Source organism: Hippoglossus stenolepis, chromosome 12 (genome assembly GCF_022539355.2).
Source record: "Hippoglossus stenolepis isolate QCI-W04-F060 chromosome 12, HSTE1.2, whole genome shotgun sequence".
Classification (NCBI taxonomy): domain Eukaryota; kingdom Metazoa; phylum Chordata; class Actinopteri; order Pleuronectiformes; family Pleuronectidae; genus Hippoglossus; species Hippoglossus stenolepis.
The window spans coordinates 632448-649336 of record NC_061494.1 but is presented as its reverse complement, the minus strand read 5'-3'; the positions used below and the strand labels follow the sequence as shown (position 1 = coordinate 649336).

The window sequence follows — 16889 nt, the reverse complement described above, 5'->3', positions numbered from 1 at the left end:
CAATATATGCACACCGCACCCAGGACTGTGGTGCTCCCTGTTAGCACACAGAGCGGGACCTGAACCCGAATATTATCCAAAACATTTTCTCTGAACCTTTTCCAGCTTGTCCTGTCCCAATGGGTCCCGTGAGGCTCAGATCAAGTAGCCACAGATGCTAAGCTAAGGGTTCACCTGCTGTGCTGTTTCCAATGATGCGCAGCTCCAGCTCGGATAACTCTGTGCACCTTCCTTTTCCCTTCCTCTCTTCTGTGTTTGACAATATTTAATTTGACTTCAAATCTGAGATCAAACTATTTAAATTTTTTATTTACTTGCTCCAAAATAAGGGAAGTAAGATATATTTTCTCAGGATTCAAGTTTTGCTGGTTCCTGAAGAAAACACACTACAAATAAAGCAACTACTTTATACATCATGGAGCATTTTCTGTGTCTCATGGCCAGGTCCAGTAAGGTAACAAAGGGGGATATATATAGATTCAAGATGATAATATAACCCAACTGTTTTGGATGATGCATAGCTCCTCCTGCTAAATGTTTAATCAACATTTGAATGATTTACCAATATTTCTTCACTCGTATATCACCACACTCTCTCTCTCTCAAAGTAGCAGTTCTGCATTTGCAAGGGAAACTCAACAACCAGTTGTTTTGTCAACCAGCTCCTCACTTTCTGCCCAAGGCAAAATCATCACGTCTGCTTCCACATACAGTATAATCTGTACATGATGCCATACAGATCAATGAGGCAGATGATATTACAATAACTAGAGCTACCATTGAAGAAGCTGCATAACCTATCCTTATTGGAGTCTCTGAGGAATATCACCACCATGGATGGACAGAACCAATGGGTCAAGTCTGCCTTAAGTTTTTATGTGGAAGGACGGACAAAGGAAGCCTTACAACACTAAGCAATGGACTGGAGTATATTTTTGTCCCACAGTTTAGCTTTAATAGTAACTACTAGTAATGGTATTCTGTTTAAAGCCTTCACTCACTCACTCACATACACAAGTTAATAAAACAAATATATGTATGAATGGACAAATAAGACTTAACATCATGGGGAAAAAACTGGTACTTTAATTTTTTATGCATTTAAAATGTCAAACCAAAAGTTGAAAATTGTAATATTTATATTTTAAAGACATTGACTGCCTGAAGGCTGAAAAGATGTAAATTTGTCAGAGTGCACTGCTGGATGTGAACATTCAGCATCAGAACCTCCTCCTGCTAATGGCCTCCCTCACCGTCATCCAGCAGGAACTCGCTGATCTCCTCCCTCATCTTAGACCTGCACATAATAGCATAGCAACTTAGTTCCAAGCATGACAGAAGGGTTAGATTCCTGAACTTTTCACTGAAATTCAGCTTTTAGTTTAGTTAAATTATCCAAGAAAAATGTATCCAAGGGCATCTGGATTTGGTTGTAGATATATAAAACGTTTCTTGACCTGGATGATTATCAACCTTTACAGACTTAACAGCACTCAAAATCTTTATCATTCAATAAATGTACAGAATTTCTCAATGATTACAAGAGCAGTAATTGTGAGAATGTGGGTTTCAGACAAATTGTATTTCCCAAAGCAAAAAGCAAGTTGCCTAAAGAAAGTTATTTTTGGCTTCAGTAAACGACAAGTGGAGTCAAGGATGAAGAGTAATCTTATTAAAAAAAAAAAGAAAATAAACCAAAATATTCTCCTCACCTCCTTTTCCTCCTTTGCGCCTCTAACAGGATGTACTGAGGGAGATGCTCCACTGATGACTGTTAAAGGAAAAGCAATAGCAGGAGGAGTAAGCTGGGAAATGCCTGAATTTGATATTGTTGAGTAGAGATGTGCATGTTGACCCAAAGCCTGCAGGGTCCGTGAATAGACTCGCACATCTTGGAGGGGAGCAGGTTGGCTGGCCCAAAAGTGGCAAACAGCTTTCACACTATTATAAATATCTTACAGAAACATTGACTGCAATACTAGCCTGAGGTGACTAGGACTGCTCCCTCTCCCTTATATACATTCATGCACTGGAGGGTAAGGGTGCTGTTATGCCCTGGCTGTCAATGACCTGCATGACTTAAATATAAAATATCATAAACATCAACCATACATCTCTCTATATCTTAACCATAATATCTAATTATCCTGGCCTGTCCTCGCTTATCAGTAGCAATGTCATCAGCTTATCACTGAACTAAAAGTTTTATAAAGTTCAATACATGTGTTTTAGTGTTGATAATAGAGTTCACCTATGAGTTTTTTGTGGTATCTGGAGCATTTATACTTCAGGGCCAAAATAATTAGCATTTTTGTCATGCAGAAGAGGCTACCACTAATAACATGAAAGGCTTCATCAGCAAAAACTTCAAATACAGTAATAAAGAGACAACATGCAGTACAAGACAAAACTAGTTTTTCCAATAAAAAAATGTTACACTCATGAACGAAAACGAAAAAAACAATTGTTGGATTACAAGTGGAAATGATAACACCCATTCAGTATGTCCAGATGCTTTAACTCACCATATCTTTGATGGTCAGGTGACAGCTGTAACACAACAGAGTCTTCAGATTGGTTTTCTCTGGTTCCCTGTAATGAAAGATCAGAACAAAAATACAACAAGTGATGGTCATAGAGGTAGAGTGTAAAGAAGAAGATGACTTGATGAGTTTAATGGTCTGACTTAAAGTAGATAGTAGGATTTATCTGGTCACTGAAACAATGGAAGTCCGCTTGCTGTTGCTACAACACATTGTTTGCTGTTGCACCCCAGAAATTAAATGACTGGATGGAAACCAATTAGGAGCATGACTTTACAAAACTCATGACATTCTAATGAGCCTGAACTAAGCAAGGGGCTAATTTACAAATGTGTTAGCATTGTTGTTAATCCTGGTCTCATCAGTTGTGTATTCGATTCCTAAAGTATTAGTCAGGGCAGGGCTTTAAGAAGCGACCAGGTGCACAGCAGCAAAGATTTTAAAAGACTTCCTGTAAAGGTCCTGATTAGAACCATGTTTGTAATTTGCTTGATGACAATCACTGCCCAACTAAGATACATAAATCCCTAAAGACTTACTTGGCAGAACAACAGCCTTCACCACTCTCTGCTCCCCCACAATCCTCTCCTCCTCCAGAGGAACAGCACGGTCCAGAGGGAACACTTGACTCGAGCTCCACTGGAGCTTTAATGGAAACACAGGAAACCAATTTTTAACGACTGACAACTGTGGGTCGAAATTCAGCTGTGGACTTTTACTGTACTGCCTTCATACCCTGCATTTGCCCTCTGCATGACTCAGAAGGCTGAAACACAGAAAACTGCTGCAGTACATCATATAACTTCAGCTGGAGAGGGTTCTGATTCAAATGAAAATGACACTGTATTCTCTACCCTACCGATGACGTCTGCTCATATATCTAAACTTTGTCAGTATTCTGTTTGAAGGATTTATTAAGAATTTTGAAAATGACTGTACCACGGAAGACAAAAGCAGAAATGTATACTGTACCAGGGTGAAGTCGATCGCTCTTAGTCCTGGCAGGATATTTAGTCTGGGAGAGCTGCTCTGAGGTCAGTGTGGCCTGAAAGGATGAAGCATTCTCTGAAAGAAATGAGGGAAACAAAGGGGAGAAAAGAAGGGAGAGGACAAACAAATGAATGCCAAACAAGTCTTCACTGCTGAGGGTGCCACTACCCGGTTTAAAAATAGCTTGTTAGAGAATCTGTGACAGTCCTTTCTCTGCACACTAGTGATCAACACGTCTGTGTACACCCACTCCGTTTGTCTTTTGCAGGCTCACAGATGTTTTATATACAGTCTGCACATATTGCATCCTGTTTAGTGAACAATAACAAATGGCCTTTTGGGAAGTATTTCTGTGTGGTTGAGTGATTATTCTGTAGATGTCTGACATAAACTTATTATAGGTGAATAAATGGGGAAATTATTAAGTTATGTTTACTATACATGACTGTGAATGTTAATTGATTGCATGTAGCTTAGAGACGATCTACATAAGGGGGGTAAACCTGTTCACACAGGAATAACCCTCTGAAAGTTTAACTGCAGTTGTCAATGTTTAAATGTGCCTGTACAATCATCAGAACCTGCAGCTTCACAGTGGGAAAAATAAAGATCTGAAAATAGACTTCAAGGGAGGGAAGGCGCAGAACAAGTTCAAAATAGCATCATCATCTCTGCTAACCTTAAAAATGGGACAGCAATGTTTACTAAATTTGATGGTAGGCTTATTACTAGGATGTTCAAAATTAAAGCGGGATGATGAATTTGTGGGATTAACGTGTTAATTTTTTTAACGCATTAACGCATGCGCAGAATGACCCGCTCCATGTACCGATACCCGCCCCCACTCACTTGCTCAGAGTGACACACGCAGTGAGATCAGAGCTCGTTCATGTGAAGCAGGTGGTCAGTGACTTTGTAGAAGAACAGTGAAACACAGAGTTTCTCTGGTCACAGCTGCTCAGTGATCAGCTGCGTCATGATCAGAGCAGAAGCTGCAGTTGGTTTGTACCAAGCTGGAGTTTCTGTGTCCTCCTCCACTCTCCTCTCACTTGAACTAATAAACACTCATCACTAGTTATCAGGACCTGATCAGTACATGAAGTAACTTAGTGTTTGTTTGATTCACTCCAGACTTTATGAGGCTGCATTTAAACATCATGAAAATTACTCGTCAACAAGTTATGGAATGAGCGGAGCAAAACGCAGACTTGATCCGACACCATTGATTCATAACCAAACACATGATAGTACGTTTGTCATCTAAATCATCCCAATCAAAAATGAACTATGAACGTGAACTGGTTAATTTTCATCTGCATGAAGTGAACTTGGAACTCGTTCTTTTTAAGTGTGAACTGGCTCAACACTGCTTCTACAGATGGGCTCACATTCAGATTTCACATTCACATTTAATTGTGTAAAGGTTTGGTTGTTTGTTTGATTTAAAAAAGAAAAGAAAAAAGTTGTATTCAACCATCCTATATTCACAAAAAAAAAAAAAGAGCAAAGGCTAAGATGCCCCAATTGTTTAGGACTAAAAAAGTTCTAAATAACATTATCCTATGTTTGCTCAGAGGCATAGCAAAGATACAGCCAAATATTAATTATGGTGTGATATGTTTTAGTTTGATTTTATTTATTTTTTTCAATCTTAATAACTATCATTTGGACTTGTCATCAATAAATAATTTGTTTTTATATATTTGTCATTTATCTTTCTGTTGCCACAAAAATATACAGAGAAAATGGGGATTTTTAGGGCATTTAGAAATGGTGATTAATCGTAATTAATCACAGCTATCCTGTGATTAATCTGATTAAAAATTGTAATCGTTTGACAGCCCTACTTATTACACATTATTTTTATGGAAACAGACAAGCCATAGAGATTCAGGAAGAAGCTACACAATTTTAAAAGCTAAAAAAGCATTTCATGAACTCACCATGTGCAGTTACCAACAATGTTTACTGGAAGAGCAATGAAATTAACTTAACTCCTTCTTCTAAAGCCATATACATGTACATACAGAAGTCACTGCATGCTTGCTGTTATTGTCCTTACAGCAGATGATGAGATGTTTCAGAACAAACTCACCAACCGAAGTATCCAGAGCGCACACACAGAGCAGACACCTGTCAGAGCGGTCGGCTGTGGAGGAGCTCTTACATGCCGTCTGCAGCTTCTCACTGGTCCTACGAGACAAACAGCCAGTTTGTAATGACCTCATGCTTCCAAAGCTGATTTGTATGTATAGAAATTTGTACATTAACTGCATCCTAATAATAAAATAATAAGCAGTGGTTCATACTGTATACTGTTTCCAAAATACCAAGAATCCAATATCTAGTGATTATGATTATGTCCAACCACTTACACTGAGTAATTTCTGCAGAATACATGATGTTTAGAGTTTCCCACTGACCTATAGATGGTGCTGACAGTAGAGGGGAAGTCTACCTGTAGTTTAGTGACAAAGCTCTCCGTCAGTCGCTGTATACTGGCTTTTTCTGTTGTCTATAAGACACACACACAGATGCACAGAGAACACAACAGTTAGGGGATATACATATGTTCGCGAATTTATGGAATCACAGTGATTTGTTCCTTTATAGTCAGAACCTTTGCTGTGGGCATTTGCTTCAAATTGTGGTTAGGGGCTTTTTCTGTGCTTTTAATATCCTTGAGTTGTGTGTCGAACTTGACTGGACTTCACATGTAGCAAGGCTGACAGAGGCTGAAAGCTGTGGGGCAAGAAGGGCCTTGGTCAGGGAGGTGACCAAGAATCAAACTAACAGGGCTTCAGCGGTCCTCTGCAGAGGTGGGAGAGTCTGCTAAAAAGGAAGACCATCTCAATAGCCGCCACCAAAAAGGACTTTGTAGTAACAAGTTTAGATGGAAGCCACTTTCAGCCACTGTCATATGACAGCCTGCTGTTCGCCATACAGTATTTAGAAGGATCAGGGATCCTGAAGAAAATTATTGTCTTGTCTGAAGAAACAAAATTTGAATCCTTTAGGTAAAGATCCAAACACTGAGTGCACTCCTCATCACCTTACTAATAACGAGGTAGAGAAGGCCTTCAAGAAAACCTTGCACCAGATTGCAGGCAACCTAAGACTGGTAGTATCAGAGTTAATCTTAAACACAACAGTGACCAGAGCATTAAGTGTCGTCAGGACAAGACTTAAACCACATAAAACACCAGTGCAAAGACCTAAAAGTGTCAGTTCACTGATATTTCCCATATCAGAACAAAATGACGGTCAATGGAAACTAAACTCACCAACCCATTCAGGGCTGGACTCTTTCATGCCTGTCACATGTTCTCAGTCTGAACCTGCTCTTAACTGTGAAGAGAATTGTAAGCCAGTGGTGGACCTGCCAATTCAGGTGTTGTCTGGCGAATGCCAATCGGGCTGCACGGTGCTGGGTTGTGAGCACAGGTCCCTCCAGAGGACATAAAGCAGTACAGGAACATCTGTGCCAAGTATGGATTAGAGGTGCCCAAGTCCCGATGGGAAATACCAGCTAAAATCCTGTGGGACTTCAGATTCCAGATTACTGGCTAACCATAGTGATGGTGGACAAAGACCAGAAGAGGGCAGGAGTGATAGATGTGGCAATCCCTGCGAACAGTTACATTGGGAAAAAGGAGCACGAGAAGATGGAGAAGTACCAAAAGATGAAAGAACAGCTAGAACAGATATGGAAGGTGAAATGCAATGTGATCCCTGTGGTAATTGGAGTATTAGGGGTTGTGACCCCCAAACTGGGAGTGTGGTTCAAGCAGATCCCAGGTAGAACATCTGAAGCCTCTGTCCAGAAAAGCTAGTAGATACTGCACAGAACCCTGAAACTCCCAGGCCTCTGGTAGACGAACAGAGTTTGAGGAAGACAATTAGTTGGTCAGTGTATTAATCTGTGCATTTACACATGGTCACTTAAGTTTTAATTTTCTGCTGAAGAAACTCAATTTCTTTGTCAATTGTTCTCTTCTTGCAAAAACACAGGGATTTACAAAGCATCTGTTTTATCTGCAACAAACAAACAAAAGCTGCGAGATCGGCCATTGTTCTCAGCTAACTGATGGTACGGAAGGTAAAAAGTGTCCGACTTAACATCTGTATTTTTGTACTCCTTCCCTGCAGTGGCTGGCAGATCACATCGGCGGATCAAGTCAGACATAGTCAGACCAAGTCCAACCCGAAATCACCTAAATAAAAACTAATTCATCATTCCTAGAGGATCCCAGTTTGGACCAAATACTACATTTACATTCAAACTAAAAGTTAAATGATTGAACTGATATAAGAATGTATCACTGGATGGTCAGCATAGGCGGTGAATGTCTTTCATACTCGTGTATTGCACATACACAGTTCTTGCTGTAAATGTGTTGCTATGTCTGAATAACACCAAACCTCTGTCTTAATGGCAGAATCACTACCAGAAATAAGACCAGATATTGAAATGAATTATATATCTTTTCAATTTCTTTTAAACTTGAATTAAAAGTTTTTAAGTGTCAGCCCTCCAATTGACATAGACTACAGTCTGTTGATGTGCATGATTTTTAATAAGGAATAAATACCAGTCATCCAAATGAAAGTGTTTCCTGAGAGCAGATGGAAGCGGTCATATAAAAATTGGTGTCGGAGAGATGGTATGAATTGTTAGTAGGCTTATGGCTCTACAATGCTCACTGACATTCCACCATTTAAGAAATGACCTTGCCTATAGTCAGTGTACAGAGCACTGACATTACTGTTAGGGTAATATCACCTGCCCTTGGCTGATCTTACCTTAGTGTCCAGGCTTGGTATGAAAACAGAGGCCACGTTGAACAAATGGTTGTAGTAAGCGATTTCTTTGGCTGAGTAGTCCCTCATTGGCCTCACTAATATTATGTCACCATACCTGGAGTCTGAGAAACCCTGTTAAAAACCACACACACACACGCACACACACACACACACACACAATTATAACACATCTGATATCATCTGTTTAACACATCATTACTAGAACGTGACTGTGATTAACAGTCAATAAAATTTTCATTTTCTCACAATCTGTCACCTAAACACATACACACCGTGTCCTGAGCCAGCTGTGCTCCTCTGCCTAGTGATATACTGGTGAGGAGTTTAATTGCCAGTCTGGTGCAGTTGTCTCCGAGCATCACTTTTCTGTAGCCCTCAGTACGAGCTGTGTGCACCAGCAAATGCTGCCTTTGAAAAGAACATTGTGGGGTTAGAGTGGTTTGACAAAGAGCTATTAAAAAGCACTGACTGAGCTTTCATTTTGTGTTTCTACTACATCATTTTTACTAGTAAGGATAAATGCAAAATATGCACCATATTTTTTCTGCCAATACTACTTCTCTTGGCCTCTTTTGTGTCAGAGAACTTAGTTTTGACTGTGTTTTTATTTCAGTAAAGTGGTTAATAATGTTCCCATGGGGAAAAAGAATAAGCGACTTGGATAATTGGGTAAAGTCAGTACAAAATAAACAAGAGTCTGTGTTTAATTTTCTTCTGTTGTTTTTACAAACATGACAAAAAAAATAGCCAAGACTGGTGCATTATCCCAGATGAACATCTTTGGTTTAACCTGAAACTAAACACAGAAGCCCCATCTAGAATGTCTGGAGTCAAGTCCTGTAGGAGCTCATAACTGTCTGACCTTAATGTGTTCAGCAGGTCATGTCTGGCCGTCAGTGTCTTAGCTGATACAATCAGCTGCTGCAGTAACTGTGTGTGGGCCTCTGGAACCACTCGCAGTGATGTTGGGTCCTGGTCTTTTGGATTCAAACAGCTGCCACTGTTACTTTTAAGGAACTGATCCACAGCTTCTTTGTAGGCACTGGCTGGTTGTTCTGATAATGATGGGGCCATCACAACGACTGAACTGGGAAGGTCTAGAACCTAAGTGGACGTAGGAGGACACATTCAACAGTGAATTTGTATAGCATTTTTTCATCTTTTTGTTAATGTTTACAGCATAAGTATTGTGTTAAAAGGTTCAACCTCAGATTGTCCTTGTGACTTTAATGCAGTTAGGTCACAAATTGCATGTGAGAAGGGGCTTTAGATTCATCATGAATTTAATGACTGTCATCCTGAGGGGTGTAACAGACTGTGAGAAGTCAAACCTTCCTGTGCCTTCACGTACCTGTTCCAGGGGCACCACATAAAAGGGGAAACCAGTAGCTCTGAACACAGCTTGCAGCTCAGCCACCGTCCTCAGTCTCTCATCAACAGACTGACCTACAACACCACCCTCTAGGAATAAAAAAACACACACACACACACACACACACACACACACACACACACACACACACACACACACACACACACACACACACACACACACACACACACACACACACACACACACACACACACACACACACACACACACACACACACACGTTTTGGCCACAATCATTTCAGAAATGACAAAAGTCATAAAAATAATAACAGTTAGAGAATGATGCTCCTAATTTCATTTACCATCAATGTAGACAATGCCAGGTAAGAATCTCAACTTCTTGTGAGCATTTTGACTCAGTCCCTAGAAGGAAAAATTAAGTTTCAGTTGAATTAATATTGAAATAAAGACAAATATAGGGTAGACAAAAAAAGGAATGAATCTAAGCTTTAAGCAACACAAATATATAATAAATAAAGGACAAGTGTTTTATAATTACATTTTAAACTTCAGGCCCACACAATATTCAAAGTTTAGGTCTAGAAAGCAATCAAAACTGGATCACAGCTTAGCAACGAGCAGTGGAGAGGAAATGGATCAAGTTATTAAAAACAACAGAATCAAATGGACTAGATGAGAAATATTAAATGGATAAATTTCCATTTTAAAAAGTGGTTTGCAATGGCACCTCACAGCAGGGATCTTTCTGTGCATGTTCTCCTGTGTCTGTGTGGGTTTTCTCTGGGTATTACTTCCTCCCACAGTCCCAAGACATGCTGATTGGAGTTAGGTTAATTGGAGTCTTCAGTGAATTTAGGTGTGAATGATTGTTAAAGTCTGTATGTTGGCCCAGTGACATACAGACCTGTCTGGGGTGTACCTCGCACAAAGTCAGCTGGGATTGGCTCTAGCTCCCCCTGCAACCCTCAAGAAAATAAGCGGAATAGTGTTTAATGGATGTATGGATTTTTTTGTGAACCCGTTAACCTGTATGTATTAGCCAACTTCAACAATTGAGTCAGAAGCTATGGCAGAAAAAAGCATGTCCCAGCCACGTTCATCACTTTTTAGTGTCCCTTAGAAACATCTTGTGTTTTGATTATTTAGTTGTGCTGTGAGCATTTGGTTGTGAGAAATTGCAACTCATTCTAAATGCCATGCATGGGTCAAATAATTAAGATATTTTCACCATTTGCATATGTTTTGTTTAGTTGCAGAGATGTCTGCAGGCCAGTATCGACATCTATAGACATGTGAATTACTGGGGTTTCAAAGTTCTTTTCAAAAAGGAAAATCTACCACAACTATTAAAAATCATTTATTTTATAGTAACACCTGTGCACTGTCAAGTTCACACAAAAAGATGGACAGAGAGAAAATAGATTAACCTCTAGGACTTGACTGAGCATTGAACAGGACGAAGAACCTCCAGATACAGCCAACAGCACCTACAAGCAGAGGACACACAGTTATGGAGCTGTCCCACAGTTGTTGCCTTAGTCTATGAAAATAATTGTGTGTAACAAATTCAGAAGTTTAATTGCAGGCAGTGAACTTTGTCATGTTGTGTCAGCAGAGAACAGAGTTGAGGATTAAGTATTAAAGTCTACAAATAAAGCACAAACACACAACGATATAGAAAAGCCAGCAAGAGGGGTCCAGCAGCAAAGAAAAACTTTGCATTCAAATAATCATATAGACTGATCTAAATATATTGTACATTTTATTTTAATACTTTATCTACCTGACTGGTAACGTGTACTAAATTATTGTAAAGGTGAATTAGGAATTAAAAATTTAGATTGAACTGTTACTTCAACAGTTCCCTTTCTTTGTTTTACAGATATGCACCTAAAAACTCTCTCTCACTCCCAGCCCATGGGGGAGGTGAATACATATCCCGAGTTAAAGCTTCTGTCCTCTATCAAAGGTGTGGAAGTTTGAGGGTTCTGCTCAGTATCTTGAGCAGTATCTTAGCTATTCCTATACTGCACTCTTCTGGACAGAGACTTCACAAGAAAGGGAAAGTAGCATAGCAACCTTTGTGGCCATTAAAGTACAGATTTCTGAGTTTACAGGGGTGCACTTGAATGGACCACGAAGTCCCTGTCAGCACCTGTATGCCTTACCATACAAAGCAATGTAAATGTAAATTTCCAAGCGTAGATCAGTGGAGTCTCTTTTTTGCTTACCTTGTCTCCAGGGAAAATTATCCTATTTTTTCCCAGCATGGCCCTGAACTTGTGAATGAAGTATTCTTTGAAACAGCCCCTAACACAAACAGAGAAATGATTTGAGTCAGGTAAACACAGTAACATCTTCAAAAGCCATGTTAAGGTTGTAAAATAATCTCTTTCAGCAATGCCCCAGCTCCAACAACACAGCTGGGAAATTCTAGCAATACCCGAGTTAAAACCAGTCCTCCCACACACCCTGTCATTACATTTTTCTTGTGTGAACACTGGTATTACTATAACTGCTTGCAGACCTGAACTCCGGACATCCTCCTCATTTCCTCCGGAGGAGATGTGTCAACGCAAATGTCGAATTCACAAATTCAAATGATCTCCGCAGCAAAATAAATAAGTTATGTCGTGCCTCTGCCTGCTGCACCACCCCTCATCTGAATTCTGAGGAGGATTTGTTGCTGTTGTGAACATGTCTGAGCAGTGCACCTGCGTTGTGAAAGGCAAACTGCAGAGAAAGTCCGGACCAAATTCTCTGGAGATCCTCCGCAGGACATGTCTAAAAACGTTTCACAATGTAAGATATTGGGTGAATTCAAACCATTGACTAGTAACGACTAAAGAACTGTAAATTCTCTTCAATTCAGTCTACTGCAGCAAAACAAAATTGTATTTGAGACAGCCTGTTATAATTAGGGCCCAGAGTTCAGACATGGAGGGTATTCTATCAAAGTAGCTAAATTAACCCTGGCTTAACTGAAAAGGTCCCGCTTGAATCAGCTTCAACTTCCACTTGAGGTTTAATCCGTTCAACTAACACAATTCAGCCAGGTCTAATCAAGGCTAATTTTAGCCAGGCAAGTCTTGTGTTGGGCATGTGCATGCAGCCCTGAATAATTGATTGTAGAAAAGAGGATGCTATGTCCCCAAAAGACACAAAAACCTGTACGGTGTATTTTCCTGCAGCAGAGCAACTGGTGATCAAGAATTCAAACTCATACACTACTCAAATGAAGGGAACACTTAATCGTTACAGTTTAACACCAAGTCAGTTAAACCTCAGGGATATCAATCTGTCCACATAGGAAGCACAAGTCATAATGAATCAGTTTCACCAACAGGAGCAATGGAGAGGCAAAAGCAAGACAACCCCCAAAGAGGGAATGGCTCTGCATGTTGTGGCTACAGACAGCTGCTCTCTCCTTATCCTTAATAATAATGATAATAACTTGAATTTATATAGCACCTTTCAAGAGACCCAAGGACGCTTTACATGTCAGTAGGGAGGAACAAGAATAAATGAAAGTATTTTAACAAAACAGGCAAGAAATAGACTGAGCACTATAGCTTCTTGACTGATTCTTCTCTAGGTTTGTGTTCTGCTAGTGTCCTTGACTGGTAGCATGAGGCGGTATCTGCAGCCCGATCAGGTTGCACAGGTAGTCCAGCTCCTCCAGGAAGGCACAACCATACATGTGGTCGCAAGAAGATTTGCTGTGTCTCCCAGCACAGTCTCAAGAGCATGGAGGAGATACCAGGAGACCAGCAGTTACACAAGGAGAGCTGGACCGGGCTGCAGAAGGGCATCAACCCAGCAGCAGGACCGGTATCTGCTCCTTTGTGCAAGGAGGAACAGGAGGAGCACTGCCAGAGCTCTACAAAATGACCTCCAGCAGGCTGCAGGTGTGCATTTTACAGATGATGCCTGTCACATGTGACAGGCGTCGTGGTGAACGTTATGCTGCCTGTAAAATCATCCAGCATGACCGGTTTGGCGGTGGGTCAGTGATGGTCTGGGGAGGCATATCCTTGGAGGGTTGCACAAACCTCCATGTCAAGCCAACGGTACCTTGACTGCTGTTAGGTACCGGGATGAAATCCTCAGAGAGATTTCACCTGATGTAGTACCATCAGGACATTCAGAATTGTGCTATAACCACAAAGGCAATCTACACAAATTGACACAGTGCTTTTGGCCGTTTGCAGTCAGTTTACTCACAGCCTCCAAAACTGCATCCTGAGTTTGTGTCACATGACCCAACAATTGTTAGTTGTTACTTTACACAGCAGGTGAACAGTGCAGAGTGCTGGATGCCTTACCTGCAGAAGGTATCTCCTGCTCGGATGACCACAGCTGCACTCGCCTCTTTGCATTTAACACATTTCTTGAAAACACTGAATAAATGGAAGAAGAACAGACATCTTAATCATGCATTCATATGTTATGACATGTTTTTGCTGACATTTATAAACAAACATGAAAATGTAGGTGTAACTGACAAGGATGCCCCAGTAGCTACACAACAGCAGTAATGGGAAGCATCTACAATGAGCATTTCATCTCAAGGTTTAGATTGCTTTTACTTTTAATGCTGTAGGTCTTTCTTTTTAGTCATTATCTTATTGTCTTTTTTATGTTTTGTTTAAACCAAGATAGGACGTGACATTTAGCCACAGCCAGATTTATAGCACACATGTATTGAGCCTCTATTATTTCCAGATTGTTATTGAGTCTTGTGCATACATGTGATTACACATGACAGCTTTATCATTGGCCCAGAGTTTTTGTGACTAAAGTAAGCGAACATGTTTTTTATTGGATGCGGGGAGCTTTCATGTATCCTCCACTCATTGCTTCTATATTAAATAAAGGTGGATGTTCCCGATGATCAGTAGGGTTGAGTCATCTGAGAATGGAAACAGTGAAAGTAAAGTGGCCCATAATGTGTTATTATGAACTGGTTTAGCTAACAATGGCTGGCTGGATAACGTATACATTGTTCCTGTGCAACTGGAATGCTATCAACTCTGGTAATTCGGGGGGGGGCGTCCTTACGAGCTCGAAGGTGTAACGGAGCGCGGCATAAACAGCGCTCACCAGTTATACTGGAGCAGCGTCAGTGAGGACTGTATGAATGTAAGTGAGAATGGTCAAACTGTGCTGCAAAGCGCTTTGAGTGGTTATCCAGACGAGACACGAGACAAGTCCCGTATAAATACAGACCACTTGCTACTACCAACACAAGTGAACGGGACACATGACGAGCACAGCGGATCAGTGGTCCCCCAATGTAGTTCCCTACCTGGGCACCTCCGCGCGGTCCAGCCCATCATGATAGTCTTCATCCACCTGGCACATTGTGACGCACGTGATCTGCTGCTCGTACACGAAAATTGTTGTTGTAAAAAGGTGGTGGTCATTACACTAAATTCACTTTTGGTTGTCAAGCGCCAACGTCACGTGCCTGCAACGCGGCACTTGTTGATGACGTAAATGAAGAACTTTATCTTCTTCTTCTTCTTCTTCTTCGTCTTCTTCTTCTTCTTCTTCTTCTTCGTCTTCTTGTTTGACGGCGGTTGGCCAATAGCTTTTAGGTGTATTACCCCCACCTTCTGGATTGGAGTATATACCAGACATTCCGTCGTTTACTAAAAATCTGATAATTGCCCTGTACCCTACAACTTAATGCTCCACTGTTTCTAGTGACTTGAATTGCTGTCCTCTGTTTGTAGCATGTTCAGCATGGTTGTTCATAACTTTTTATGTACTATTCAGACCACTATGGTCAAGTCTTGTTCTCTCGTTCCCTATGTTTCTTTAAATAGGCTACTATAATAATATTGGCCCTTATTTTCTCTGTCCCACTCTTCCTGCCATTTCTTTTTTCATTTCTGACTGATTATACTTTTAACCTCAGTCTTGCAATGTTTTGCAATATTATCATATTTACATCTCTTATCCTAGTTGCTCCTTATGTGTATTTATCTGCCAGCTCATTTCCAGTAAAAACTGAAAACTTCACTGAAAGTTAAATGAAGTTTGTTTTTTACCCTCTTAATTCCAACTAGCATTTGGGCTAATGCTAAATGTAAAGGACTATGCCTAGTCCACAATGCACGAAATTTGCTCAGGAGGTAGAGCACTGACCAGAAGGTACGAACCCCAGCTCCTCCAGTTTGTATGACGAAGTTTAACTGCATGAAAAGTGCTCTATGAATGTATGTGTGAATGGGTGAATGTGAGTTGTACTGGAAAGTGCTTTGAGTGGTTGATAAGATTAGAAAAGCATTATATAAAAAAATCCATTTAGCATGATGTTTTTTTATGTCAATTCATACATACACAATCAAGAACTGACCTGATCAGAACAATGTAAATAGTTTTCAGAGCAAACCTATTTGGTTCCCACTCTGCCCCTTAAACATCTGATAATATTCATGTCTCATAATATTCAATATCTTTTTACATTTCCCTGTCATTCTTACAATGTGTATTTTCCATGTAAGCTTCTTGTTGAACCAAATACCCAAGAAATATAAATAAGTTCTCTGCATGTAGTTTTGTATTGATTTCAATATCTACTTTGTTTTTTGTAAAAAAATACGACCTTTGTCATTTCACCTCAAAATTTAAAACCCATTCAAGTGTCCATGCCCCACTTTTGTCATTTGCCTGCTCCAACTTCTTTGTTATATACTTCTCTTTTCCACATCACCTCATCACCTGCTAATAATGACATGCCAGTAGTCTGATCTACATTTCATATATCATAATTCATTTATTAAATAAGTTATGGAAATATATATTGAGAACAATATTGGACTTACTATGCTACGTTAAGGGGTTCCATTTTCTACCAAGTAATTATTACTAAAATCTGTACCTACGCTTGCTGAAATCATCATATCATTTAAAACCCTGTGTGGAGGTGAGGGGGCTGGGAGAGCACCCTCACCTGCTCATAGAGGATCAATCAGCGCAGGTGAGAGCTGTTAGCTGATTGGTCCTCGTGCTTAAAAGGCAGCGTCTGCGCTGCCTCACGGAGGAACGCGGAACTCAGAGACACAGGGACACAGGGACACTGGGACACAGGGACACAGGGACACTGGGACACTGGGGAGATGCCCGGAGAGACGCCCGGACTGAGCTTATGTTTGATTTCAGTTTATGTT

At 40.4% G+C, this 16889-nt stretch overlaps 1 protein-coding gene across 1 annotated transcript; it reads right to left on the bottom strand.

The window, feature by feature from the left end:
• Nucleotides 1–1063: 1063 nt before the first annotated feature.
• On the bottom strand, nt 1064–15247 carry ctu2 (cytosolic thiouridylase subunit 2 homolog (S. pombe)). Its single transcript, XM_035172975.2, has 16 exons — nt 15020–15247; nt 14037–14111; nt 11943–12021; nt 11139–11198; nt 10053–10113; nt 9709–9818; nt 9220–9461; nt 8630–8765; nt 8337–8468; nt 5957–6048; nt 5629–5726; nt 3516–3608; nt 3083–3188; nt 2526–2592; nt 1713–1771; nt 1064–1297 (listed from the first exon to the last, which is right to left on the bottom strand). Exons 1-16 carry the CDS (start codon nt 15073–15075, stop codon nt 1237–1239), a joined length of 1527 nt encoding a protein of 508 aa, XP_035028866.1. The 5' UTR covers nt 15076–15247; the 3' UTR covers nt 1064–1236.
• Nucleotides 15248–16889: the final 1642 nt, after the last annotated feature.